This window comes from Ciconia boyciana, chromosome 3, assembly GCF_034638445.1.
Source record: "Ciconia boyciana chromosome 3, ASM3463844v1, whole genome shotgun sequence".
Lineage (NCBI taxonomy): Eukaryota > Metazoa > Chordata > Aves > Ciconiiformes > Ciconiidae > Ciconia > Ciconia boyciana.
The window spans coordinates 10819927-10847728 of NC_132936.1; the positions used below are offsets into that span (position 1 = coordinate 10819927).

A 27802-nucleotide genomic window follows, 5' to 3' on the forward strand; every position below is an offset into this window, starting at 1 on the left:
CTAAGGGGATGCACCGTGTTGCATGCTGTGAACATTTGCTCTTTTCAGATGTTTTGGGGATAACTGTAATGTTGGAGTGATGTGAGTACATGGTTACCTGGTAGACCATTAGCCCTACTGTAACTCACGCTTCGTAGGAGGTAGCTGATAAATGGATATTTACACAGTCTGATTTGCAGATAAAGCCACATCTGTCAGTGTTGTGAAGAGGTGCATGGTGAGGAGATGTCATTCCTTTATTACACTTCTTATGCTATATATAACTTCATGGTAAAAGCAGCAATGCTGGCATAAGAGTCTGTTCTCTTCTCCCTCCTTGTCCCTGACTGCTTGTTCTCGATCCTGCAGTGCTTCCTTCTGTGTGCCAGTGTCATGCGGCTATTCTGTAATGTCAGCTGTGGAACTGGTCCTGGCTAAAAATGGGTATTTGGGGGTTTGTTATTTAGTACTAATTTACACCTGTTTCTTCAGCCTGTGAGTTGCGTAGCCCCATTAAAGTTTGTTTTAGGACAGCAGAAGGGCCAGACATGGGCAAATAAGAAAGGGGATGTGGAATCGCTTTTTTTTCTGCAGCAATGCTTGCTTATATTATGTAATATTTCCATGCAGCTCTGTGCAAGAAAGAACCTGACTAAACCCGAGATGTTATACTGACCTATTGTCATCTAACATTTTGCTTCACTTAAGAAAAAGTAGATAAAATCAGCTTGTCTATAAAGACGAGAAACAGACTTCCTACTGTGGTCCCCTTGCTTGCTGAGATTGTCTGTTCCCATCTCCACTCTCTCTAGGAGGATTTTCAGCACTTAGTTGCTCTTCTCAAGTGAAATGAACCTATCTGATTTCTTCTCTGGTCAGGCCTCCTGACATTTCATTCTTCATGAAGAAGAAAACTGGTGTAGTCTGACGGGAATAACATTTATCTCATCAGATACTTTTTTTTCAGCATACTAAGTCTGATATATTATATAGTTTGGTGTATGAAAGTAATTTAAAACCCTGAGCTTGGAGATTGGAGGATGGATGCTTTGCATCGATTCATTCCGATGAGTCTTTTCTGTATGTATTACTGGAAGGAACAGAGGGATTCACCTGTCCTAACTTATCTCTCTGTAAGTTGGATATTTTAATCTGAGTCTGTCCCTGCTTTTATGGTCAATGGGGAGGAGGGGAATGAGGTGACTCATCCTCTGGAAATGCCTCTCTCCTTTGACCATAAAGGGAAAGCATTTTACATTTTAGACAGCTGGGGCAGGGGGCTTCAACTCCAGGCTAAAATGCTTAAGGCTCAATTGAATTGCACACAGCCCACTGTCTATACCACGGGCAGCTGGGGTTTTCCACCTAGCCTTTAGAAGGTTGTGGGTCTCCCATAGGTCCTGTGTGATATTTGCCTGCCGCACGCAAGCCCCTTGGATATCCCAAAGCATCTCGGATGGCATGAGATGCCTGTCTTTAGGCAGAACAATCTGCTCTCTATGATTAGATGTCTGCATTTGCTGCGGATTTCTAAGCTCCCATCCTAGTCAGTGCAGTACTGTTGAGAAGAATGTAGCTGAGCATCTACAGTGTGGGGGAATCCACTTCGCACAACATACACAGCTAGTACCATTTGAGAAACACTAAGTTATGCCAGGTGTCTGCACAGGGCTGGCAGATGTGACACAGGACATAAAGGCATTGGCACCGCCCTGGAACAGAGCGAGGTGAGATACAGTACACCATCCAAGGTACCACTAGTTGCCTGTGTTCAGGTGAGTTGAGTTTCAGTTGCATCTTGCCAAAATGCAGTGACTATATCTGAACGTCATGAGAGCTGAGACATCTCCTGCATGTAGGCAGTTGTCTTAACCTGGAGGCAAATCCCAACCCTGTGGCTGCCAGGTCAGGTGAGTTGCACCCGTAGTGTCTGCGTAGTGCCCTGTTCTGCTGGATGTTGTACCAGCACAAACAAGAACCACGACCCTTCCCCAGAGAGTTTGCAGGTGAAATGTAAGAGAGCCAGGCGACTGGGGAACAGCAGAGAAGAATGAAGTTACGTTGGACAGCAGGTCAAACACATCAAATTTGTACAGCAAGGGGGAGTGAGATCAGACGTCTGAAGGAGGAAGAAGAAACAACTGTGTGCTTGTTCTGCCTTCTCAAGTATGTGAGCAGGATGGGAGAGGGAACTTATTTTTGCTACTGTTGAAATTATCAAATTTGAGAGGCTGAAGGAAGGAACCAGTGTCACAGTGCTGAGATGACGGGAAGGTTAGAGAAGACAGGTAGGCATGGTAGGATTTTCATTGGCTCTGGATACGTTAATCCAATTTGGCTACCTCAGGAGCCAGGTCTGTGTTTTGAGACCCTTTGTTTTTCTTTTTCTTCGTCCTACTTCCCTTCTTTCTCTCCCTGAAATATTAGCTAAATTGATTTTCCTTGTCTAGCTGTTCTTCCCCCTGCTTGCAGTTGAAGTGACTGCCTTCCACGCTCTCATGCCCTAGGTGGCAGCAGCGAAACTGGCTTTCTGTGCCAGGCTGTGAGCAGCTGCAGGCAGCGATGTGATTGAGCAACATTTATGGCTCAAATAGCTTCTCTGTATCCCCTGGAAAAAGATGGTGAGCGGGACAGAAGCATCCTCTAAGGTAACTGTGATCTCTAGGCTGCGATTTAGACCACACTGGATCGCGATATGTTAAGGGGCTATGACCAAGACCAGATGAACAGCAAAAAAGAGATTTCATATTTGACCTGTGGAGTTACTAGCCTTTAGTGTGGGTCTGAGCAATCCAGAGTTCCCTGTTCCCCAGCCTTAATGGGACTATGCAAAAGCAGTATCATAGTGTTTCTAATTGTAACGTTTGTGAAGCATTAACAGAAGAAGAAATTTACTTCTGTGATGACTTTCAGATCTAAATTCTTAGAAACTGGAGGGATTTTTTAATTAAAAAAATGCCATTTGTAAAGTAGGACAAATGGGATGTAGAACTGCTTAACCTTGAGGTTATATTTGTTAACCAAAGGAAAACTCAGCTGCGTTTCTTTCAAAGGTCAGAATACTCTTGCCCTATTGAAAGAGTGAAGTTGGTTTTATCTTTGGTACTGCATCAGAGATACTGCTGCAAAGGTGATATTTAATTATTGCCTGTAGATCTGCCATTTTCTGTGAGAAGAAAAGGCTTTATTTATCTTAAACGCATTTCTTCTAGCCACACCTTACCTTTTTTAGCAATTAACTTCTCTCTTCCCAGCCTTATTAAAAATCCACCCAGCCTATAGTGCCTTCTCTTTCTATCTGTGCCCAGTTTAATTGCTTCCTTTTTACAAGTTACTTTTGTTAGTCAAGTTTGTTCTTTTTCAAAGCTGAACAAATAACTACTGGTGTTTGACAGGCACAGCACATTTTTTGGAGGAATTTACTATAGAACTGTCTTCCTCTCATACAATGAGGGTGTGTAAGTATGTGGGTGTGTATTCATCTATGTCTTCATCATTGCCTGTTTGCATATGTTGGCCTTCTTTCTGTGGGCCTCAAAATCTGTGCGTTGGAGTTGCTATTTCCTGATCATACCGGTGTGTTGTGAAGATAAATTCCTTCACATTACAATGTTTGTGATGTGAGGGGGGAAAAAAAAATCCCTGCTCAGTGTAGCAATAGGTTCAGGAACCATTAAGAATTCATGTTGATTACAAGGAAATATTAGAGTGCTTGCTCTTCTGCTGGGCAAAACAGGTGGGGAGAACAGCATGTGGTCATGTAATTAAAATCTACCATAATGCATACCCATGAGGTCACCAAGCAACATTAATTCTGGTATGGCTTGAATTGGGAGTCTACAAGTGAAAGCTTGGTTTGTGCTCTCTATGAGAAGCGACACTTTTGATTCCTGAATCCAAAGCTGGTGGTTCTATAAAGGACAATGTTACTGTACCTCCATTTTGTGACAGTGTTAAGAAGTGGGCTTTCTAAGAAGAAAGTCACATTAGCCATTAAGTATTTCATGTAATACCATAAAATCAAGAGTGTTCTTCACTAGTGTGCATTGGCTGGCCAAAGGGCTTGAGTTAGCTCTATCTGAGGCCTCCATTTCATTGAAATCCTTGCAGTAAATATAAAGCATATGAAGACAAGTTTGAGGTCAGAAATGGGGCATTAAAAGGAGCCTAGGGAAAGGAGGCATTAAATCCCACTAATACTGAATGGGATCACATTTTCCTATGCACATCTGAGAGTCCCAGGCTCGTATCCTGCAGGCATTCTGGTGTGTGTACTTTCATGCATGAGGTTCTCCTGAAGAAGGGGCCAAGGCACATGCATAAGATTTGAGGGATTAGCAGCAAACTTCATGCTTTCACTTTGAACTTCCCGGTGGTTTTCTTAACCTTCTAGCTATATTTGATCATATTCAACTTACTTATTTGTTCCTGGTGCAAAAAATGCTCAACCCATCCCTGTCTCTCTTTCAGTTCTATGTTGGATGTTAATTGTTACAGGCAAATAGGGTCTTGACCTGGCAAATATGCACATGCTTTGCTGTATTTGCATGATTAACTCTTTTGAAGTGAAGTAGATTAAGCCTTTGATATTGTGACTTGACAGAACTCCTTGAAGTGCGTGCACTCAGGATGACTTACAGGTGGTGGGGGTTTAGCTCAACAGTATTCACAGAGTTCAGTTAGAGGCATGGAGGGGGAGAGGATAATTGCAAGATCAAGACCTAAAGGAATTACAGGCAGCAGAAGAAAAATAGTTTAATATTAATCAAATAGGACTTTGTATACTTAATAGGAATGATAAAATGTATTTTAGAGCAGCATTTTTTTTTTTAACCTGACATTTTGGGCCATAGGATCCATTGACTCTTTTCAAAGGGTTGTAAGTGGTAACCAGGAAAAGCAAGACTTAATTTTGTTACATGCTGATACACCTTTCTCCTGGAAAATTGCCAGAGGACGTCAAATTGAAAGGGTCCAAAATTGTCACCGCAAAGCAGTGCTTCCAAACTGGAGAGGTGTGAGGACGCTCTGGGTGGCGTATGGGACTCGACCTGAGAAAATACACTCTGTGAGACCTGGCCAGCGCTGTGTAAGGCCCCTCTGTGCTGCTGCATCCAGCTCAAGTCCCCAGTACAAGGCAAACATGGAGCTGTTGGAGCGGGTCCAGAGGAGGGCCACAAAAATGATCAGAGGGCTGGAGCACCTCTCCTGTGAGGACAGGCTGAGAGAGCTGGGGTTGTTCAGCCTGCAGAAGAGAAGGCTCTGGGGAGACCTTATTGCAGGCTTTCACTATAAATAGGGAACTTAGAAGAAAGATGGAGAGAGACTTTTACCAGGGCCTGTAGTGACAAGACAAGATGCCATGGTTTTAAACTGAAAGAGGGTAGGTTTAGATTGAATATAAGGAAGTAATTTTTTATAAGGATGGTGAGACACTGGAACAGGTTGCCCAAAGAAGTTGTGGATGCCCCATCCCTGGAAACATTCAAGATCAGCTTGGATGGGGCTCTGAGTAACCTCTTGTAGTGAAAGGTGTCCCTGTTCATTGCAGGGGGGTTCGACTAGATGATCTTTAAAGGTCCCTTCCAACCCAAACCATTGTGATTCTAAATGCATCAGTCTGAGGTTGTTGGATTCAGCCATTCTTACTGCTGCATTTCCAGCACCAAAACCAAGGTAAAGATGGCAGTAGTGTTGAGTGAAGATGTAGAGGAGACAGCGGCAGCCAGGGTTTGAGACAGAGGGACGGCAGGCAAAAACCCTCAGCTGGCAGGGGCTGGCAGGGGCCAGCATTGGGCTTAGGTAAGTGGGGGATGGTTTAGGCTGGAGGTTTAACATCTTGCCTGTGTGGTAGGTTATCCCAGCAGAGGGCATCCCCACACTGTTGGATATTAGCTGGCATGGTGTGCTGCAGGCGTTTGGGTAGCATATTAGTATGCTCTGGGTTTAGCGTTATCACGCTTTGTATGCTGTGTCGCGTGTTATGGTTGGTGGTGTTGTTCAAAGCCCACGCAGATTCACAAAGGCTCAATTAGCGATAGGATGTGAGGGTGTGCATTTACTTTAGGTTCAATGGTGTAATTAGACATAAATTGAGATTTATGAATAATTTAGAGAGTTTGATAGAGGAGGAATGAAAATTAAGTGAGGAAAGAAATAAGTTTGTATGTCTCAGTTCAGTATTATTTTTTGAGTATTTTAAAGTTGTTTTGGCATAATCTTGTTGATTGGCTGCTCTCTTGTAATGCTTTCAGACACTAATTTGTTATTTATTATTGAAATTAATTAGATGTTAAACATTTTTCACAAATCAGACTTGATTTTTTTTTTCCTAGGTGGAAAGTAATATTGTTTATTCTTTTGAAAAAGTACCAGTGAATTCCTCACTGCCCTTACATTTGTGCTTACACAGTATTTTTGGGAGGGGCTCTGGTATCGTACCCTGTTCAGAGTGCTACTGGGACTTAGCAAACTCGAAATGTACAGCAATTCAGAAATTCCAGAATTGCTTTCCTCTCTCTTTTTGGGGTATCTTTCAAAGGGAGGATTGTCTTATTCTGGGAACATCTCTTTATTGCCATCACTTTAATGCTTGGCTGCTGAATTGCATGTCAGACCCTGCATGCAGGGCACATTGTTGCTCACACTTACCTGTGTTGCTTACAGGAGACAAGTCTAAAATTCTTGTTTTTCCTTCCCCTGTTGACTCAGGTTTAGTTTTGTGTTTTTTGTGATTTTTCCTGTAGAGCTGCTTGCCTTTTGTGACTGGACGATGAACCCAGAGTGAACGTTAAACAACTGAAATGCAAATACTTTTCAAATCAGCTAGCTTGGTTGATAATTACTGCAAAAGGCAAGGAAGCATGAAAGCTAAGGTGGTTATTGCTCTTTATACCTATATCTAATTTAGTAAACTAGTCGAGGTGTGTCTGTTAATGTCAGGACCTGTTCTCTGGCCTGGAGGGCAGCTAGCACAGTCTGGCTGCCTCCATAGTATGCAACTTTCTTACCATCTACAGTGGGCATCGGTACCCAAACTGGCTACTGAGTGGTCTCTGCACCAGGCTAAGTCTTGGGCTGAGAAATTATCTGGGGCAGTGCTAGCTACCCAGAGTCAAAATTGTGCCAGGCATTGTCAGGTTCCAGTAGACGCTATAAGGTTCCTAAAAGGCACTCTCAGGTTCCAGTGCCTGGGAATATGCCCTGATACTGTTTAGTTTGCTAGTATAGATGCAGTTTATGGATTCTGGATTAATCTATGACTTGTTTCCCTTCTACTTCTGTGCTTTTTGTTGGGTTGACTTTCTTTTATCACTGTGTTGGTGGAAGAACTCTGCCTTCTTCCATCCCAAGATGTGGTGCTTGAGTCTCTCCATCTTTTATGTGGCAGTATTAATTAGAATTCACTCCGCTAGAATTCACCAACATGTGTTACAGGAGGATAAGAACTGGACCTCAGTAGAGGATCTGTCCCATACGCACCCCACTAGCACTAGTTTTTGGGGTTGTTTTTTTTAATCTAACTCTGTATTTGTTGAAACACATTAATAGATTAGGGGGGCGTGGAGGGCCAAGATGAATATGTCGTCTGTATAATACCACAGTCACAGAGCATGACAGTCACTCCCCATTATGCCTCTAACTTCAGTTAAGAGATAGCGTTTTGTTTGTGTGTGGGTTTTGTGTGTTGATTTTTTAAGGTACTGAATTCAAAACCTAACATGGTATATAAGCCACCCCATTTCTAACCAGTGTTCCCATGGTTATTGCTTTCCTTGTAATATATTGGGCCTTATTTCTCCTCAGGCTTCCTGTCTTTGTCCGCAGAAGGAATGACTCCATTCACTGTTGGCATCTTCTCCCTGTATAAGAACCTGTAGGCCATGGCCAAGTTGTTGGCTTTTATTTTCTCATGGATAAACTGAATAGTCAGGGGTCAGCTGAGGTCTTTGCCCTTTGGTTTCTGTATTAGGTGCTCTGCAGCACAGCAAATGTGCCAGTGTTTTAGGCCTTAACAGCAAGAAGGGTACTGAAGCCCACTAGGGCTGAGAAATGGGTCTTCTGGCTCAATGGTGAAAAGATTCGGGCTGCTTTCTCCATCAGAGAAACGTCTTCTCTTCCCTCCTGTCTCTCAGGGCTGGGCATCGTATAGCTCATTTTTAGTGGACAAGGATTTTTGCTGTCAGAGAAAAGTACCTGGAGCAATGACCTTCCCAGTATTTCATTAGTTGATGAGTCAGATAAATGGACGCTGGGTATCTGGCAATGAACTTCAATTCCATTAGGGAGTGGATTTTAATAACAGAATTAAAAGACCAGCAACAATGCTTGGGGATTCACTGTGTAGATAACAGGCTTTTACTAGGCTATATGTAAAGCTCCTTAGTAATACATGTTTTTCCACTTCAGTTTCCAGGATTAATGTTTCACAGCGCTTAAACTGCTGCTTGCTGCTCATGTCTCACCTGTAAAGAAACTTACCCAGACAGTGTATTTCATTGCAGGTTTCCAAGAAGTACAGTGAGATAGAAGAGCTCTACCAGAGACTGGCAGCACGATATCCACAGGCTTCTCTTCCGCTCTTGCCTAGAAAAGTTCTCTTCGTGGGGGAATCTGACATCTGTGAACGAAGAGCTATGTTCAATGATATCATGAAATTCATCTCAAAAGATGAGGATCTAGCAACGAGTCCTGAGTTACTGGAATTTTTAGGTAACTAAAAGATGTGAGTGTCCCCTCTCTCATGAATGTGCTTGATAAAAGCGTTACTAAGTTCTTGACTCAGGTAGTTGGAAACTAGAGAATGCCAGAATAAAGGCTGTCACTGAAAATATCCTCTTGTGCATCTACAGTGGTGCATAGTCATGTTTGCTAGTTTTCTCCTCTTCTCAGTAGACACATGCCTCATTCAGAAGTGTTGATACCACAATGCTCACTTTGAAGATATCTATCCCACCACCTCTGTTTTCCCTTAGGCATATACCTAAGCTGTGATTCAGAACACCTAAGCTTAGAAGGCTAAATAATCATATATTGTCAGTGGAGAGATGGTCCCTAAAGGGACAGTGCAGGGTCTCTCTTAGTGATCAACTGTTCCACATTTTGTCTGGTTTTAATTCCTAATAAAATTGCTAGGCCTTGCTGAAGAGGGTCCTAAAGCAAATTATTGACCCTGAGAAAGATTTGAATAAAAGGCAGGTTCTTCATTAGTTAAATCCATTCTCTGGCTTTTTTTAATTATTATTATTTTTTATTTTCCTTAGCCTCATGTCCAGCTCTTGTTGCCTCTTCCAGTGATTCATATAGTTCCTTTCTTATGTTCCTTAGGCATAGCAGGGAGTCAATGAATGAATGGAACAGATGGTCTCTCTGCTCTTAATTCAGCTGAGAGCTGCTGAGCAGGGAATACTCCAGCCTGTGCTGTGCAGGAAGATTCTCAGTGTAGCATTAGTTTTAAGGAAGTGAAGTTGCAAGGTGCTAGCAAGTCACCATGTGTGAACAGCCGATTTTGCAAAAGTGTCAAGTGTGGAGAGATTAGAAGTTCTGTGAGACTGGCAGCTTCCTAAAGTCAAGGGGGGCAAAATTGTGTGATATTTGGCAAAATTGTTTTGCTAATAAGGTTTGGGATTTTTTTTTTCTTTTTTCCGTGGCAGTGTGCTCTTGAAAGTAGACCCCTTGCACAGAGAATTCAGAATTCATGTTGATTAACCTTTGCGTGCTGATTAACCTAACCATGGTGCACATGTCTACAGCTGAATTAGTCTGGACTGTCTTTATACTGTGAACAGATTGGGTGCAAGTAATGTGACCTGTTCATCAAAATCTGCCTTAGAATAATATAAGTCTCACCCTACCAAACCAGGTGAAATTCAGTACATACACTGCAGATCCTCAAGCTAGTTGTGTACACTTTCCTTACAGATGCTGGAGACATAGTCGCAGTGTTTAGGGGGAATCAACATGGTAAAACACAGATGACTGTGGGCATAAGATAAGCAGCATCCTAATATCCACTTCCTACCCTGACCAGCACTCTCTTGCCTATAAGGGGAGCATAAGACCACTTGCTCAGTGTAGACACCCACATTTAGTCAATGAAGTCTGCCCTGGGTGATTTGGCAAATGCAAGCATGAAAAGGTGGGTGAGATGAGTCTCCCATGCCAGGTAACTTTAACAGTCAAAAGGATGAAAGCATGAATTTTATCCATCGTGGTTTTCACTAGCCTATTTTTAGCTAGTCTCATTATTTTAAATTGCTTTCCTGAACATCCAGAGACTCCACAGCAAGGAATAGTTCTCTCCTCATTCTCCTGGGCTTTGTGTATAACAAGTATGGTGAGAAGACTTGGTCAAATCGCATGTTTCTGTTTGCTGAATTTGCTCAGTTGCATACTGAAGGGAGTTAGAACTTCAGGCTTCATTTTTTGAGTGTAAATTGAAGAGATGCTGTGGAAACTCTTTTTCATACTGTCCAAAGCTCTAATTTTAGCTCTGTCCAAATGAATTAAATTAGTAATAAAAAGTGGACTTTATCTCTACTAGCTATGTGAAAGTTAGCTACCTACATCTAAGCAGAGTATTTACGGCCTCTCTGTAGCCAGTGGAGAGAAATAGGCAATTCCAAGGGAAACTCCTCAGACAACTTTATTTGGTTGCGATGAATCACCATGTGGAAATTCTATTGTTTCTATTGACTACAGAAGGAACATAAATAAGCAGATTAGACATGCACTGCTATGTTTCAGATAAAGTTAATTTCCTCTGTCTTTCTCTACTTAACTACTTTAAATCAGTAAACAGATCAGACACGTAATGACACATCAGTGGATAGAAGGGACAGACAGGAATGTTGAAAGAGTTTCACAAAAGCTGATCGTGTCCGTCATTCCCCAAATAAAACCATCAGGAACAGGTACAAGGTATTAAATAAAACATAGTTGTTGTCCTGTGTACTCAGTTTTGCATCCATTATTGTATTTTGCAGGAACAAAATCTACTAGTGCCATGGACTTCAAGGGTAAAAACAATCCTGATGACAAGGAGAAAGAAGACGAAGAAAATGAGGCATTGGATTTTTTCAAAGAGGAGAAGACACCTGACTTAATCTCACAGCTTTCAGCAGTGGAAAATGCCAAAAAAGGGGGGGGAAAAGAAGAAGAAGAAGAGGAAGACGAGGAAGAAGATTTAGACCCTCTTGGTATAATGAGGTATGGCTGGTAGTGCCTTTGTTATTTAGTTTGTAACCTAGTTTTTTAAACAAATAAGGCTGTTCTATGTCACTTTTCCCTCATCCCAACATTTTATAACATTGACCACTTTCAGCTGAACTTCGCGGAGGAGGAGAGGCCTCTGCAGTTTATGAAGAGGCATGCAGTTCATGCCTCAGTAGAGGGAAGAGACTTTGTAGTGCCTCTTTAGTGCATTCTTCAGGAAATCCAACTGACAGAAGGACATTGTGAATGCCTCCATGACACTCTCAGCTACAGTAGGCATTTTACTGGATACTGCAGGGTCCCACCACAAAACATAAAGCTACCAGGGTCCATTGGTTGTGCCACTCTGGAGTACACTGGTGTTTACAGTGTCTGGAACTGCTTCTGAACTCACTTGTGTCTACAAGGAGGTAAAGTTATAGCAGTGTAAAGACCAAAAGAGCCCACATTTCAATCATGATGTTCACAAATAGGCTTTTCTTTCCTTCTTCCATTATCTGAAGGTGTCACATGCTAAATGCTGCTGAGACATAAGCAATAACAGCTTGAGAAACAATAATTGAATCAAAGCTTGCTGATGTTAGTATGTGGGTTTGCTTACTTGTCCAGTAATTTTCAGACAGTTGTTTTCTTCACTTCAAGATGGAATTTCTCACTTAATTCCCAAAAACATTTCTAACTACTGAAGCCTGGAAGCAAATTTAGTTTCTCAGTGGCTGGGATCGTGAGTAGTGACTACTTTTCTTAGGGTGTCTCAGGCTTTAGATGCCCAAGTAGAAAAGGCTTAGTTGTTCTTCATCTTCAGTAGCACTGACTGACTCAACTGAATTGTTTCAGCCACCCACAGTCACCAGCCACTACTGAATGTTTTTTGTCTTGGACCCAGACAGTGCTTTCAAAATGCTTCTTCATAGCAATAGGCAGTAACTGATAGTAACAAGCCAGAGCCCTCTCTTGGTGTTTCCCAATTACCTTGAATCATTTCCAAGGAGATCATCCACTCCAGGCTCTAAGCTGGAGTCTCCCACACTAAGTCGGGTCAACTGCAATGACTAATACTGGAAGCGCCACTTGGACTTTGCTCCTGCTATTATAATCATATGTAATTGTTGATCTCCAGATATTGTCCTTTTTACTTGAAGTATTTAATTCTTTACATATCACCAGAAAACTTTAAATATTATTCTTTTGACAAAACACGTGCTTAATTACTCAGCATCAAAATTATTCTTTTGTTGAAGAAGAGTTTAAAAGAGTTAAATAACTATTTACAATGAGAAGTTAGATAAAGCAGTACTTCCCACAAAATGGTCCTTAGTTGGTAAGTTTACAAAAGAAGCCGTCCTTTTTTGGATAGGAAAATGATCTATTGGGTTAGCAAATGCAATGTTGTATTTTCCGACTTAAAACAAGTATAAGCTGTAAAGAACTTGCTGTGCCAAAACAAGCAAGAAGTTTGCTTTTCTACTCTGCACAGTTTGACATAGCATTTGAAAGTCTTGATTATTTTGGTCTTTTAATGCATTGCAGGATGACAAGAGCTGGTATTTAATCCTCATTTAGTTTATTGCTTCCATTCCTTTCGAGAACAGATTTCTTACTGAATCAGAATAACTTCATTTATATAAGAAGTATGGTCTTTACTGGTACAGAGCGGCAGCATGACATGTTATACAGTCAGATGTTTTTCACTCTAAACCAGTGATTGGTTATCTATAAAAAACCCCTGTCCATATGTATTTATTATTATTTTTATAAATCTCACATGTACAGTGTCGAGGCAGAAACATGAAAGTGGAAATGAGAATCCTGAATCTGATTTTACATTGTCTCTCTTCTCCTGTAACTCACCCTGCTTCCATGGAAGATATTTTCAGTTCACATCAATGGAGATCAGATCGGACATAAGCATCATATCCCAGCTTTATGCCATCTAGTAATAGGTGTCTAGGTAAGAGGCCAAAGGCAGGAGCTTAGCTGTCAGTGGGTGGGCATTTCTTGGGTGACCATTTTAGGGTGTCTTCTATGTCCATTAAAATGTTAGGTGCTTACCTGCTTTAAAGAGGGAGCTTGGAGGCCTCACAGCGTTAGTGCTTCACATGTGCTTGAAGTTACTTTGGCATGGGGATGAATAAAAAAGGAGGTGATGCATACTGGATAAATATGATTAGTAGTAAACTGATCCCTAATGTATAGTAAATTCAGATTTAAAAAAAAAAATCCACAATCCTTTCCTCTGTGAAAAATTTTTGAAAAGGTGTAAAGTCAGCAGTGAAAGAAGCCAGTCGATTCCAAGCAGTATCAGTGGCCAGGGTGCTTTGAGTAGCAGAGCTCTGACCTAAATTGAATCATGTGTTTGGCATAATCTTACAGGTTTTTTTTCTTTCTGGACGAGGATGAAACTGCTCCAGTAGCACAGGCCTCCATATGTTGTCAGCACGCTTCATTTGGTAACAACTTTTCCTCCTGGGGCAGAAGGCTGTGACTTGGATTTGGCCCAGCACTGCTGCTGTGCTGCTGAACCACCAGATATCCAGTTAAATGTACTGGCCTTAAGGGTAAAATGCTAAACTAGGGCCTTTTTTCTGGTTCTGTATTGCCGGTGATCATCCAGGTGGAAGCTCATAATGGTCTGGTTCCTTTTGCCTGGAGGAGACATCCCAGTTGTGCTGATTCTCTCCCTCGCATTCAAGGCTGTGTCTGAGTTGCTCTTTCGTGGCTGGTGGGCAACTCACTTGCCAGTTGTGCTCTTCAGCTTTTGTGGGTATAATGATGGTCTACAAACTTTTCTCTGCTATATGACTCTCATGCCCAAAAGCTTTCTTTCTGTTAGCAGGGTGATCTTGGGCCATGCCTGGGATTCTTAACAACAGGAAGACTGTTTTTTTTTCTTGTCCAAATCAGGGACATTTCAAAAACAATAATACATATTTCTGATCAAGTTTTCAGCTTTTAACACCCCTCGTCCTTTTTTTTTTTTTGCCCCAGGCCCAGTTCTTCCTAGAATAAGAGGTGCCCAAAATTAGGTTACATTTGTGGGGTGCACTGTTGAAATTCATTTGAAATATGTTTTTGAGGGGTATATCTTCTCCTCTTTTCTCACTGCCCTTCTTGATAGTTTGGAGTATTGTTATTCCAGTGTATTGTCACCAGTTACTCTGCAAGTTTTCCTGGACATTTTTGGAAATCTTTTCAGCTTTGGACAGAATGTACAGGTCCTGTAAGAACAAGCACTCCTAATACTGAGTAAGAAGGTCCTTTGACATCAGCTGTGCAGCAGGGAATGAATACAGTGTACTCACTTTTGTAGCAGTGGCACATTTCTAGCTCTATTTCATTTTTCTTGGCAGTGTAAGTGTACAGTGACTTGTAAGTCACAAGGCTCTCATAGCCAAACTTTTTTTTTTAAAGTTAGCATCTCTTTTTTTCTTTTTATTTTTTTTCTGGTAAGCCATGATCATTAGAATATCCCTTTGTTAAAATGTTTTAATCCCTTTATAAGTGGGAAACCAGATATGTATTATACTCCACATTGTAGGGACAATATTACATTGACTTATCTTTGTCTCTATTGTTCTCCTTAAAGTGAGCGCAATACCGCTCTTTATCACTCTTCTCTAAATCCATCTATCTCAATGTTTGCAGAAACATATATTTAAATGCTCAGTAGGCTACCATGGTGCTTTGACAATACACCTTGGTTTTTAGAGGTGCAGTATCTTTTAACACTGCTGTCTTTTAAAGGATTTTCCTGGTAAATTATAAAATATTACTGTGTGGCTAGTCACAATTGCAGGGGTATCTCCAACTGGAATGCCTTCAGGAATGAAAGAAGCAAGAATAGTAGATCCGAAAGAGGCTTATCCTGTGAAGGGACAGGCATGGAAGACAGCCATGAGATGGAGGAGCTCTTCACCCGCAGCTAGGATATTCTTGATGATACTGCTGAAAATTCTGCAATGGAGCAAGGTGTAATTTGCCAGTGGTTTGAGAACAGATTTGCATGGAGTGAAGAGAGACGTGTGAAGCAGGAATCCTGAGCAGCATCAATGCTCGACGTGCCAGGGCACGTTGGCTGAGGCTGACTGGGCAGTATCTGGCCATGTCTATGCTGTTACATTCCCCTGTCCTCCAGATTACGTTTGCTACATCCAGAATGACCACTGGAAATGGCTGCTGGCCTGTGCTGCCTCCTGGGCAGCGATTAGGATGGTTTAGGAGAAGGCAAGTTGTCCCATGCCAGGGGAGCACCAGGGGCTGTCCTAACAGTTGAATTGTTGAACTGAGCTCCTGTGCTCAGGCCCAGGGTGTGAAGGAATTGCTAAAAAAAATAGTATGGCCCTGAGCTGCTCTGCCCACAGGGGTTAGCTTTCTGCCTGCTGCTGTGTTTGCTCCCAGTCTGCCCTGAGGGTTCCTTAGGGTTTTGCTTTCTGTAGGGAATTCAGGCAACTGGTTGTGGATTTTTTTTTACTTGATCCAAGCAGGATCAAGTTAGGCATTTCTAGCTCTGAATCTTAAAATAATTTTAAAAACACATCACAGACATCACAGCAACTGAATTGGGTTTTGTCTTCTCCCTCTGTGGATGAACTATGCGGTTTTATTGTTTGTAGGTTGAAGCCAAGAACTTTAGCATCTCTCACCTCTCACTTTGTAGTTAAAACAACTGAATTTAGTACTTGTATTCAGTTTACTCCAATAAACCTGAGACAGCAGCTGATTAAAATGACTCAGAACCAGTTCCTCTCAACAAAGCAGCAGCAATTTTGCAAAAGGAGTGTGACTGCTTCGTGGGTTAAAGCATGCAGTAGCCCTGTGCATGCATTTCTTCAGCTGCAATTAACTTCTGAAGTAATATTTGCTCACCAGCTTGGGAAAACCCACCTTTTCCTGTGCTTTCCTTTCCTGCCTCCATCAGCTCTCCGCAGCCCTCGCAAGAGCCTCTCCTCCACATGCGGTTCCCTCCCTTCCGTCCTTTTTCCTTTGCCTCCCTAAATCTTTCAGTGACAGCATATCCTCCCTCAGCCCTAGGTTTTTCCTGGCAAACTGCACAGAGCCCAGAGGTGGCTATTCCCCAGGCAAGAGCTCTTCTGTCTCCTCATGAGTCCTGGAGAGCTTCTGTCTCCACTCTCTACCTTTGCTATTGTTTCAGCAGATTTCCCCTTGTGGCTTCTCCTCATCCAAATTTGTGCCTTCCCAGAGGAATAAAGGCACGTGGGTAGGTGGAAGCTTTGCATCTGTTGTGTATAAACACAAATGCAACTAACTCCTGACAATAGTTAGGAAGGGATGGGGCCGGTGAGGGCTGACCTTTTTTGGGCCTGCTGCCAAAAGTTTTTAAAAGCCTTGTAGCTAGTTGTTGCTGGGGTCAAGGTCACCCACCCCTGGTGCCAGAGGTTTGCTGTTGCTGGGTTTAGTTGGTAAGGAGATTATTATTAATGGACTCGGGCCTTTTCTGGCTGCAGACGAAATGGGCAATTGCTTTGAGCAACAGATTGGCAGGGAAGGAGCAGCCAGGCAGCCAGCCCTGGCCTTGCCAGAGCCCCGCAGAGCCAGGCTGGCTGCAGGAGGAGGTGGATCAGCGCAGGAGCCAGCATTTGTTTCTGGGTTGTGTTCGACACCTTCACATCTCCCAGCCCCTTAATGGCAGCCAGGCTGGAGTTTGACTCCCGAGCTGTTCATCCCAGTGCTCCCTTTCCTTCCCTTTTCTTCCCTGTTGTGGCAGAAGAGCCTAGGATGGCCTCAGCCTTTTGTCTTTGGGGAGGAAATGAGTGGCAACGTTTGCTCTTGCTTCCTCTGCCAGAAACCTTGGGCTGCTGAGAATGGCTGATGAAGAGGCAGAAATCAGCTTAAGGGGAGTCCTGCATTTACCATCTTTCCAAGTGGTTTTATTGATGGAGTGCCCAGAGCTGTAATAGGTGAGGGCAGTGTGCTTGCTGGTGGATTTTCACCTCCAAGGAAGAGAATTTCTGCAGGCTGGATCAGTGTCACGGCACAGCTGATGTCTGCTGGACAGATGGTCTGGAGCAAACTCGTCAAAATGTGTGTTCAGCTGCTGTGCCTTCTGGTCCTTGGTTGGCAGGATTGTACTCCTGCCACTCCTCAGGATGCCACTCCTCAGGCATCCTCCTACTCCTCAGCCACTCATAAATTTACAAGTGCCTTTTGGTCTAGCCAGGTACGTGCATAACTTCCCCTCTGAATCCAGTCGGATTCATGCATAGCAGTAGAAACACTGGTCTGTCTGTCCTGATCAGCTGAGAGAGTGTGAAGGTGTCAAAACATCAAAGAAGAGGGAAGATACAGGTTATTTTTTCTTTAATGAAATTCAGATAGTTAAAACAATGAACAAGAAAAGAAAGAGTGAGCCTTGTTTTCCTAGCAGTGTGTGTATCCATGCTCACAGCTGTGAAGCCTTCAGAGATTTAAACAGGCAGATCTTTATTTTCTGTCAGTTGTTGAGTCACAAGCTTAGGTTGCAAGGCATGCTCGACCGTCACTTTGCCAAGTGACACAAGTATTTGTCACAATTCCAATCCAGCTGCTGTCAGATTGGCAACTTGCAAAATCCCAGTAAACAACCTCGTTGGTCTTCTACTGAAACATTTCTGACAGTTGAAATTTTTCCGAAAACCAAGGACATAGTCTGGTATAGTGTTCTTCCCCATCAAAGAGAGGAAAAAGAGGAAAAGGCAGCAAAAAGTGTGTATTACCCATCCAGTTAAAGGATGAGACTTGCTTACTTTTCATTATTTGTCTGCTCTCAACCCTTTTTTGGGGCAACCTTATAGCCTCTCCTTGGAGGTGTTTTAACTGAGTGGCTAGAGAGGAAAGCAGGATGGCAGGGATGCTGTCCTTGCAGGAATTCAGTCCCTCCAGTTTGTCTGTCCTGAACTTTTTTTATGTGTATAGGTGCTTTATGAGTGTTGTTTTCCCATGCCATGGGCTTTCCTTTCCCTTCTGCCTCCGATCCCATCTCCTCATGTTTCCCTCCCATCTCCTCCCAGCTTCCCACATGTTTCTTTACTGCAAATCTTTTTGTCCCCCCACAAATGGAAGGTTGAGGTTGATTGAAAGAAAACAATTGAAAATGAAACCATGTTTAGGTATTGAATCTCACAGAATCATCCATATTCGTTCTGTGTTTTGTCTTCTGAGTGATTGCTCTTGGAATATGTTTTCCTTGGGAGAACTCTACCAAGGCCTGGGTGGCTCCAAAGGGTGGGACTGAGAACCTTTTCCAGCTGTACCTTCCAACAGGGGAATTGAGTTGGATGTGTGAAGGACTCAGCCCTCTTCTCTCATTGATGTTCTGGGGTAGTGCTAACTGAATGTAAGTGCGTTCAGGAAAACTGATATTTTCTGGTACTTCTGGGCTTGTAGTTGGCGTAGGTTACATCTATAGGCACTCCTTCAAGAGAGCATATTTGACAGGTGATTGAAAAAGCCCTCCTGGTATGTCCACTCTGGCAATCAGAAAGAACTGCTCCTTGGGATCAGAGCTAGGGCACTCAGACTGTCAGAGAGGTTTGGAGAGGAGTGAATGCATAACTTACAGATCTAAAGTTGGCTGTTCTGTGTTTTCTTTTACTCTGGAAATAGTCACTTCCCTGACCTAAGGAAAACTTGTGAGAGTCCTCCCTTGTGCCAGCATTGTCCTTATCTGCATTCATATTTCCTGCTCTAGTGTTGGATTTTTGGTCCCATAAGATTATGCAGTCATTATTTCCCCAGGTTTTATGTAGCATGCTGAAGCAATTGCCTTGGTTAAACTTCAGTGATGAGTTTCTGTCATGGCTGGCTTGAGTGATTCCAGTATGTACACAGCTGGAACATGAGGATCCTTTGGGAAGGAGTTTAAGTAGTTATTTTAATGTGCTTCATTTTCTTTCTGATTAGAACACTGAATATGCTTTAATGGGTTTTATAAATAGTAAATTTGTGTTTATACCATCATCCTAAACCCAAAGGACTGCAAATAACTCTATAGTCTGTGTAGTGTTATAGTTGTGTATGCTATCTGGCAGTGTTTTCAAGCAGAACACAAATGTAACTACACCTGGGGTAAAATGCAGCAAGGACTTAATAGCTTAGTGCAACACCTCATTGCAGCATCAGACAGGAAGTGAAGAACATGTAATTCAACTGGAAATGCAAAGAGAATTGCACCGATGTAAATGTAAATACCTAGCTTGGAATTTGACCAGCTTGCTGAAGTAAGTATGTCTGCTTTTAAGAAAGATGTCACAGGATTTTTAATGGATCTGGTTCATTGTTTACAATGTATTAAAGCAATAAAACTTACCATACACTTTTCTGTATATAGAAGAATTGTAGAGCCAAGTAATGTCAAGAAACTGGAATGAAATACCTTTGCCACTAGCTGGCACCATCTTTCAAATAATTCCCTTAGTCCTGTGAGTGAACTCTCAGCTTTTGATTTTCCCATCCTGTTTAACAGCAGTGTGCGGTCATTTGTAGCAGTGCAGAACTAAACAGTGATGAAGGCGTGCAGAAGCTGCCGTGAGCCATTCTGCAGGCATATTAAGCAAGTCCTTAGTTAACTGAGACAGATTCGTAGGAGGCAGGAGATCCTTTAGAAGGATACAGGATAAATTTACAACTACACAGAATCAAAAGTGTCTTTTTTTTTTTATTATTATTTCTGCTTTGGAAGAGGATTGAACATGATGTAATTGGGCAGATTTAAACATGTTTTGTTTCATGGACTTTACAATAATAGGATGACTCAAGTCCTTAATTAGAATAAAAAGCATTACCTCATCGATTAGCCTGCTCCTTTCACCAAGGCTCGGGAAATCTTTAATCGGCAGACCTGGAGAACTGCTTGTAGATGAGACAGACTGCTAATGAGGGATGGATTCAGAGATGCCCTGTTGTTTTTCTGTTCATCAAGTATTATATAATTGTTTGCTCTAGAAGAAGCTGTCTGTGGGGTGAATGTGTGCTCAGTTTAAATTGAGATGGGAGACTTGCTTTTGCTTTCATCTGATGCTGTCAAGTTCCTAACTCCGCAGACTTAATAAAACCATTGTTCCCTTTTCCCTGTGGACCTGCTGCAGAAGTTTCTGTCTTGGTTTCAAAGGATCAAAGAACTGGCTTTTGGAAAACCATTTTTGGAAGCAATCTGTAAAACCTTGCCAAAAATGCATGAATTAGCCATTGTAACTACAGGCTGGTACTAATTAACACACCTGGGGATCACATCCTCTTGCTACTGCTCCTTGCAGCAGTTGGCCAGGTCTGGAATAACCTGAAGCCAGCAAAAGAAGGAATGTCCTTAAGGACCGACACACATCTGGGACTCAGCAGCTCTTCATTCTGTGCTTGAATTTCTCAGGTCGCATCTTGGGTACAGTACTTAAAAGTTAGATCTCTCCATTATCCCTTTGGTAAAAGGAATAAAACTGATTTCATAGGTCTGCCTGTGGAAAAGTTTCTGTTTGCACAGAAATGTAGCATTCAGATAATTGTTAATGGCAATTGTCATTGAAGTGAAAGAAATGCTTTCTATTACCTTTCATAAATTTTGGATAAGACTCAAAACCTTTCTTTCCATGTTGCCTGAGATGCCCAGTCATGTCCAGATCATAAGGGGTAGTAAGATTTATCATCACAGTGAAATATGCAGCTGTGATAGGGTGATTTGACTGTGACTAAACTAGTAAATAAAACCGGAGAGGAACTGTAGTCTTGCTCTGTGCCAACTATGATGAAGTAGCTCCTGTCCAACAGCTAAATCCTTCCGCTCCCCAGAGCAAGCTGGCCACGTCCAAAACAGGAAGGGCCCTGAGCTTGTACTGATCCCTAAACTATGTCCAGGCATCATTTGGGAAAGCAATAATTAGCCTGGGCCAAATTCATGCTAGGAAGCATGCTAAAAACTCACAAGACAGATATAGCGTGCCATTATCTCAGCCTAAGCCCTGACCACGTTTATTTGCTAGTATAGATGTTGGCTTTTCATTGTCATCAGGACAGGCTGAAGAAAGTGCACATTTAGGAGTCAGAATTGCAGCCGTCGGGGTCCTGTAACGAGGGTTTTCTTGGTGCAGGTGGTGCTGAGTGTATGATGTCTGGCACTTAAGGATGCTCTGTGAGCATAAAACACCAAGGACATTTTGCAGCAAATATGTAGCTGGCTCCTATCAGCTAGCACTCTTGTGGGTGATGGTGGGTACAGCTCAGGAGCTGGCCCAGGACTGGATGGGTGCAGCCAGCCTGTTTTGGAGTATAACAGAGTTCAGCCATGTGGGTGTGAGCCATGGTGTGTCAGTTGGCTAGGAAAAGATCTTGACTTGGGTTTTTGCTAGTATAGGCTATTCTCTGAAGTCTGGTCTCTGAACCATGATTTTCTGTAATAACTGCTACTTATTTGGCACGATACACAAACTGGTCAGAGTGGCTTGGATGGAAGATTTCCAAGCTTCTCTCTGCCTTGCTTTATTGCTTTTTGTCTGTAATAGCATCCGAGGCATTCTTGAAGGCGTCATTAAACACAAACATGGTGTCATGCCCTCAAAACCACCTTACAACATTATCTAGACCCATTTGCTAAAGATGTCTCATTTTTCATCTGTGTGATGGGTTATCTGCCAGCATAGGCTGTTGCTGTGTATAACAGTCTTGTGCTGGAAACTTGTTCCCGAATCATCCGTCTTTCTCATCTTGGCTATGAGTGACAGAGCCATGGCTCCAACTGTTTCTGTAATATGAAAAGAAGCCAATGCGTTCTTAAGAGGCTCCTGAGGGCTAACCCTGACTTCCTCCCTCAGGAGCTGTTACAGCAAACCCTGACCTCACTGGAGTTTTTATTTGTTCAGTGGTGCTGCCAAGGGGCAAGGGCAGTGCCACACAATGCAGGATGCTCAAACGGGAAGGAGAAGCATGTGGTCCAGAGCCGCTGGCCAAGGTCTCAGGGGACTTAGTTTCAATTCTTCGTTTCAAAGACATCCTGTTTAGGCTACAGACAGCTCATTTCTGGTTTTCAGGACTGCGTTTCATTCCCGATCTGTAAAAGAAGAGTACTGGCATGGCCTGCCACATAGAGGTGCAGAGAGAGTGAATTCTGAAAGGTTGTGAGGTGTTTGGGGGCTATCCAAATGTTGCAGTCTGTTGGCAATAAGCATTGTTTTAGTTGCCCTTGGGAGGTGGTGGGACCCAGCCTGTCGTATCCCTTACTCTCGTGGAGGAACTTGCTTGGTCTCCCAGTCGTTTGCCAGCTGTTGGCAGCATGGCACCATTGCTCACGGGCAGGGAGCCATTGTGGTGCTGTTGAGTGCTACAAGACAGATGCTACTGATGGATATTATGAAGGATGTCAAGGTATCCTTAAACCCTACAGACAAATGGACAACATGGCAAAGGACAGTCTCCTTTCTGCTCTCTGCTTATCTGTTCTTCCTGGGAGGGACTGGGACCCAGGACCCCTTGCAGGTACCATTTCCAAAAGGTGACATGGAGAGGACTGCATCAAGTTTGTCTCTGTACACAGTCCTTTGGCAGTATCTCATCAAGCTTTGCTCCTTCAGACACCACCACACGCCTTTGTTCTGTGCCCAAAGCCTGTCATAAGCACCCTCTGTTTCAGGCTATGATTTTGCAGAGTTCTAGCACAAGCCTGATTATTTCAAGTGCTTTGAATTGAAAATCCGATGCAGAATAAATAATAAGTCCAGGACACCACACAGAGCAAGGGAAGACCAAGACCAAGTGTTTTATAGTATGGATACAGTCCTGCCCCAGCCCTCTTGTTCAGCAGGGCAGGGGTGTGTGCTGCCTCCTGTGCTCATGGCACCTCTGCTGTGGAATTCTGCCAGTCGTGGGAAGGTGGCAGCCTCAAAACCCTTCCCTTCCTTGGGAGACCACAGGCAGGTGTGGTGGGTTGATGCCAGGGTCCCACCAAAGCCCTTCTATCACTCTCCTGTCCTGGCTGGACAGGGGAGAGAAAATATAACGAAAGGCTCGTGGGTCAAGATAAGAACAGGGAGAGATCACTCACCAATTACTGTCACGGGCAAAACAGACTCAACTTGGGGAAAATTAATTTAATTTATTACCAATCGAATCGGAGTAGGATAATGAAAAACTAAATCTTAAAACATCTTCCCCCCCCACCCCTCCCTGTCTCCTGTGCCCAACTTTACTCCTGAATTCTCTACCTCTTCCCCCTGAGCGGCACAGGGGGACGGGGAATGGGGGTTGTGGTCAGTTCATCACATGTTGTCTCTGCAGCTCCTTCCTCCTCAAGGGAGGACTCCTCACACTCTTCCCCTACTCCAGCGTGGGGTCCCTCCCACAGGAAACAGTCCTCCATGAACTTCTCCAACGTGAGTCCTTCCCACAGGCTGCAGTTCTGCATGAACTGCTCCAGCATGGGTCCCTTCCATGGGGTGCAGTCCTTCAGGAACAGACTGCTCTAGTGTGGGTCCCCCATGGAGTCACAAGTCCTGCCAGCAAACCTGCTCCAGCATGGGCTCCTCTCTCCATGAGTCCACAGGTCCTGCCAGGAGCCTGCTCCAGAACAGGCTTTCCACAGGGTCACAGCCTCCTTTGGGCATCCACCTGCTCCAGCATGGGTTCCTCCACAGGCTGCAGGTGGATATCTGCTCCACCATTACCCTCCATGGGCTGCAGGTGGATATCTGCTCCACTGTTAACCCCCATGGACTGCAGGGGACAGCCTGCCTCACCATGGTCTTCACCAGGGGCTGCAGGGGAATCTCTGCTCTGGCACCTGGAGCACCTCCTCCCCCTCCTTCTTCACTGACCTGTGTGTCTGCAGGACTGTTTCTCTCTCATATTCTCACTCCTCTCTCCTGCTGCTGTTCCACTGCATATTTTTTTTTCCCCTTCTTAAATATGTTATCACAGAGGTGCTACCACACTACCAGTGTCTTGCTTAGGAGGGAGAGTTTTGTGTCTCCGGTGCTCCCTGGTGTGACTGTTCCTACAGACTGACTTCCAGCAGCATCTGTAACATCAGAACTGGAATTGCTTTGTGCAATAGGTATATCCGTGGCCTGGGGAATATTTCACCCAGAGCAATTTTATCTTGCCTCTGTTAAAAAAAAAAAAACAACACAAGAAACCTCTAGGCAGGAAAGCTGTGCTTTCTTTTTATGGAAGAGGTTTTGATCTCGTGATAAGCAGGAGAGGCAGCAGCCAGAGCACGGGGCTGTGTCTGCAACAGCGGTATCATTTAGCTCTGACAATGTCTCACTGTCTCCTTCGCTATTTTATTTCCTATGGAGCCATCTCTGTGTTGCGGTGAGAGGTTTGTTTTACCCATGGCGCAGCCAAGAGAAAAAAGTGACCTCTGTGAACAGCAAGATGTGGGGGAGGGAAGACAGTGGGGCACCAGGCTCAGCCCCATCTTCCCTCCTCGGCCATATCATGGAGCAGTCGAGACCCTGTGCTTGTGAAGCAGTCTGCCTCTGAGTGCAAATCCTGCTTGGCTACTGCTGGAATCTGCTCACTGCCTTGGTAACCGGCCCTTCTCTGGCTTTTCATAAGCTCTCTAGATGTGGTGTGACAGGTATGTCAGGCAAAATTTTAGACTGGAACATCACTTGTAGTTTGCTAGAGGTTTTCCGTAGGTTGGGGGTGGGACTGTGGAGGTACCAGGCAAAAAAAAGAAGGGCACATTTCAGACAGTTTTACACGGAGCCTCTGGGATTAGAGAGGCCAGAGGTTTTTTGATGCAAACATCCTCTCCTTATGTTATCTATTTGAGGCTTTTCTGTTCACAGGCAGATAAAAACTAGAGTTGTGCCCGCAGTCTGTGGTCTTGTACCCTTTCTGCTTTTGGATGCAGCGAGGAGGGAATTCACATGAGGCAGCAGCACAGGGGAAATGGTCTCCTCCTGAGAATACAACATGGCAGGAGATGCTGCTGGATATGATGGCATTCTGTTTGCAAGGAGGTGAAGATTGGGTAACAAAAAATTAAACCTTTGCAAAGTAGATGTGGAACAGTCAGGCTGCCTGTCCTTGGGAGGAGGCACCAAGCAGTTGCAGGTCCTGCTGATTTGACTTTACCAAGGCCTGTAGTGACAGGACAAGGGGCAACAGTTTTAAACTGAAAGAGGGTAGGTTTAAATTGGACATAAGGAAGAAATTTTTTATGATAAGGGTGGTGAGACACTGGAACAGGTTGCCCAGAGAAATTGTGGATGCCCCATCCCTGGAAGTGTTCAAGGTCAGGTTGGATGGCACTTTGAGCAACCTGATCTAGTGAAAGATGTCCCTGCCCATGGCAGGGGAGTTGCACTGGGTGATCTTCAAAGGTCCCTTCCAAACCAAACCACTCTGTGACTCTGTGGTTCTGTGATTTAGAGGCGTGAGTGCCGAACGCTTCTGGAAATGAGGCATCAACTATTCATGTGTTCAGTGCTTTTTGAGAAATTGTTCAAATACATCTAACAAGAAGCTGCAGTGGTACGTTCATGTGTGTATTTGGCTTTTTTCGCCATTTCAGTGTTGAAGAAACTAATTACTTCTCCAAAATAGTTGCTGTTTGCATTTGTTGCTTTTACTTGCTAGTTGTAAGAATTCTTACCACAACATTGGATACTTTCAGTACCATCAGTTCCCTATTTGTGACGCCTTCTTTTTTTGTGTTTGCTCCTGAATCTGTTGAGCATGTGGCAGATAACATGCTCACTAGCTAGTTTTTTTCACACCTTGCTTGTTTCAGCTTGGTTGACTTTGATTGTGAAGCTGCTCAGGACATTTTGTGAAGAATGTCTCATAAAGGGACCATGTTGGCAGGTTGATTTCATTGCAGTTGTCATATTTATATTCTTGTCACACATTTTATTGCTGAGTTATACTGCATGTAGACATCACTTTACAGGCATGCAACACAGTACTTGCCCAAGAATTTGCTGTCTTTGGAGCTACAGACCTGTCACAATTATTAATTAGTGTAAGGGAATTGATTTTTTTCTTAGAGTGTAATTTTTATAGGGTCAAAACATAAAGCTAGGGCCTGTTCCCAAAAGTAACTCCATTAGCTTAGGTGGTGGTGACCTTAAAGGAAATAGATCAAGGAATAACGTCTGGCAGAGTTTAAGTCGAAACTGTTCATCCTATTTTTTTCCTGGAAAAGCTTCCTTTCTCCAGAAAGATTTTATGTTTAAGATTTAACATGAATTTTACCTTTTATTGAAAACTAACTGGTAAACGTCGTTGTTTATTTTTGGTGGTCAGCAGTTATAGCTGGTTATCATTTGTGATCAGTTTCAACCTCTTCCCTTTCTCTTCCTTTGCTAACTTGCCTTATCTCTGGTTAATCATCCTTAATTGTCAAGTCTGGAGGATAAGGCAATACTGCAAATCCTGGAGGTGGAGCAAGAAAGTGCCTGATACTGGCCAGGAATTTGGGGAAATGGATTGAGGAGAGATGAAAAGGGGAAATAAGATTATATTAGGCAGAAATTGCAAGGACTAGACACAGGGTAAATAGAAGGTGCTCCAGAAGAGGGAAGAAGAGCAAAAATCAATGTTTCTCTCCTTTTATCAATCTGAAATGAAGTCCTACCAATCATACAAATAGAGAAAGAGAATTATGGGCATAATAAAAGCTGGTATACATGAAGCTCTGATGCTGCCATCATCATGCTTGCCTTGTAGCTCTTTTCCTAATTCATAGACTGAACAGCAAGACATAATATTGTCTCCTCCTCATCCCACCAAAGCCATGGAGAAGAACCAGAAAGAGAGCGTTCTGGTTTCATCCCTCCTTGCTTGAGGCATCTGAGTGCCTAAGTTAATGCAGAGATAGCTCAGGCTCTCTCTCTACAGAGAAGCAGATACCTGCAATGCTGCAGTGAGATCCCTGTCCACAGGAGCTGGAGGATAGGGAGTCCTGGTCCTGGTCCTGCTTTGGAAGAAAACAGTGGGAAGTCTCAGGACTGCTATGTCAGTCCTTGGATAAGATACCATTACTGACCAAGCCTGTAGGCTCATAAAAGGAAAACAGCAGCATGATTTTGTCAAGACTTTAGTAATGAATGTTCTCTTAATTACTTACTGATTATATCTGATTATTTGCCTTTCTTTACCAAGCATCAAGGTAACACTCACCAGCGCATGCTTCTTTGTGTTGTACTTTTCTAACTTTTCTAATTTCCAAAATAGCTTTATTTTTAGCCCTCTGTAACCTCCCTGAAGTTCTAAAATGTGTTGAGTAGTTACATCCAGGGTGCAGAAAGATGCCTGGCCAATTTTTTCCAAAACACGTTAGTGCGTGTTATCTGGTATTGCATATTTGAAAATGTGCATCATTAACATGAGTATTAGGTTAAGAACTATTTCACTGTTGTCAGAAACTCTGAAAGTACCATTCTGCTGCTTTGCAGATGAAACCCAAAATACTAGTGAGTATTTTTGGCTTTTTCACTTCATTATTGGCAACTTTATTATGCCCGTCTTGTTCTGGACCAGTGTCCTTGCTGTGGTTTAATTTAGTCAGGATTACATTTTGAAACTTGTCTTTTGTTGTCCTTAACTTGTTTCAGCAAGTCGCACATTCTGGTTTAGTCTAGAAAACCAAAGGAAAACAATAAAGAAATTTCCTTTATGT

The 27802-nt window shown here is 43.2% G+C and overlaps 1 protein-coding gene across 1 annotated transcript in view; it reads left to right on the forward strand.

The window, feature by feature from the left end:
• The window catches only part of HS1BP3 (HCLS1 binding protein 3), a 51912-nt gene that overhangs the window by 6169 nt on the left and 17941 nt on the right, over nucleotides 1-27802 (forward strand). The window contains exons 3-4 of the mRNA XM_072858486.1: nucleotides 8484-8691; nucleotides 10965-11187. Coding sequence (XP_072714587.1) covers nucleotides 8484-8691; nucleotides 10965-11187 — 431 coding nt within the window. The remainder of the gene's footprint in view (nucleotides 1-8483; nucleotides 8692-10964; nucleotides 11188-27802) is intronic.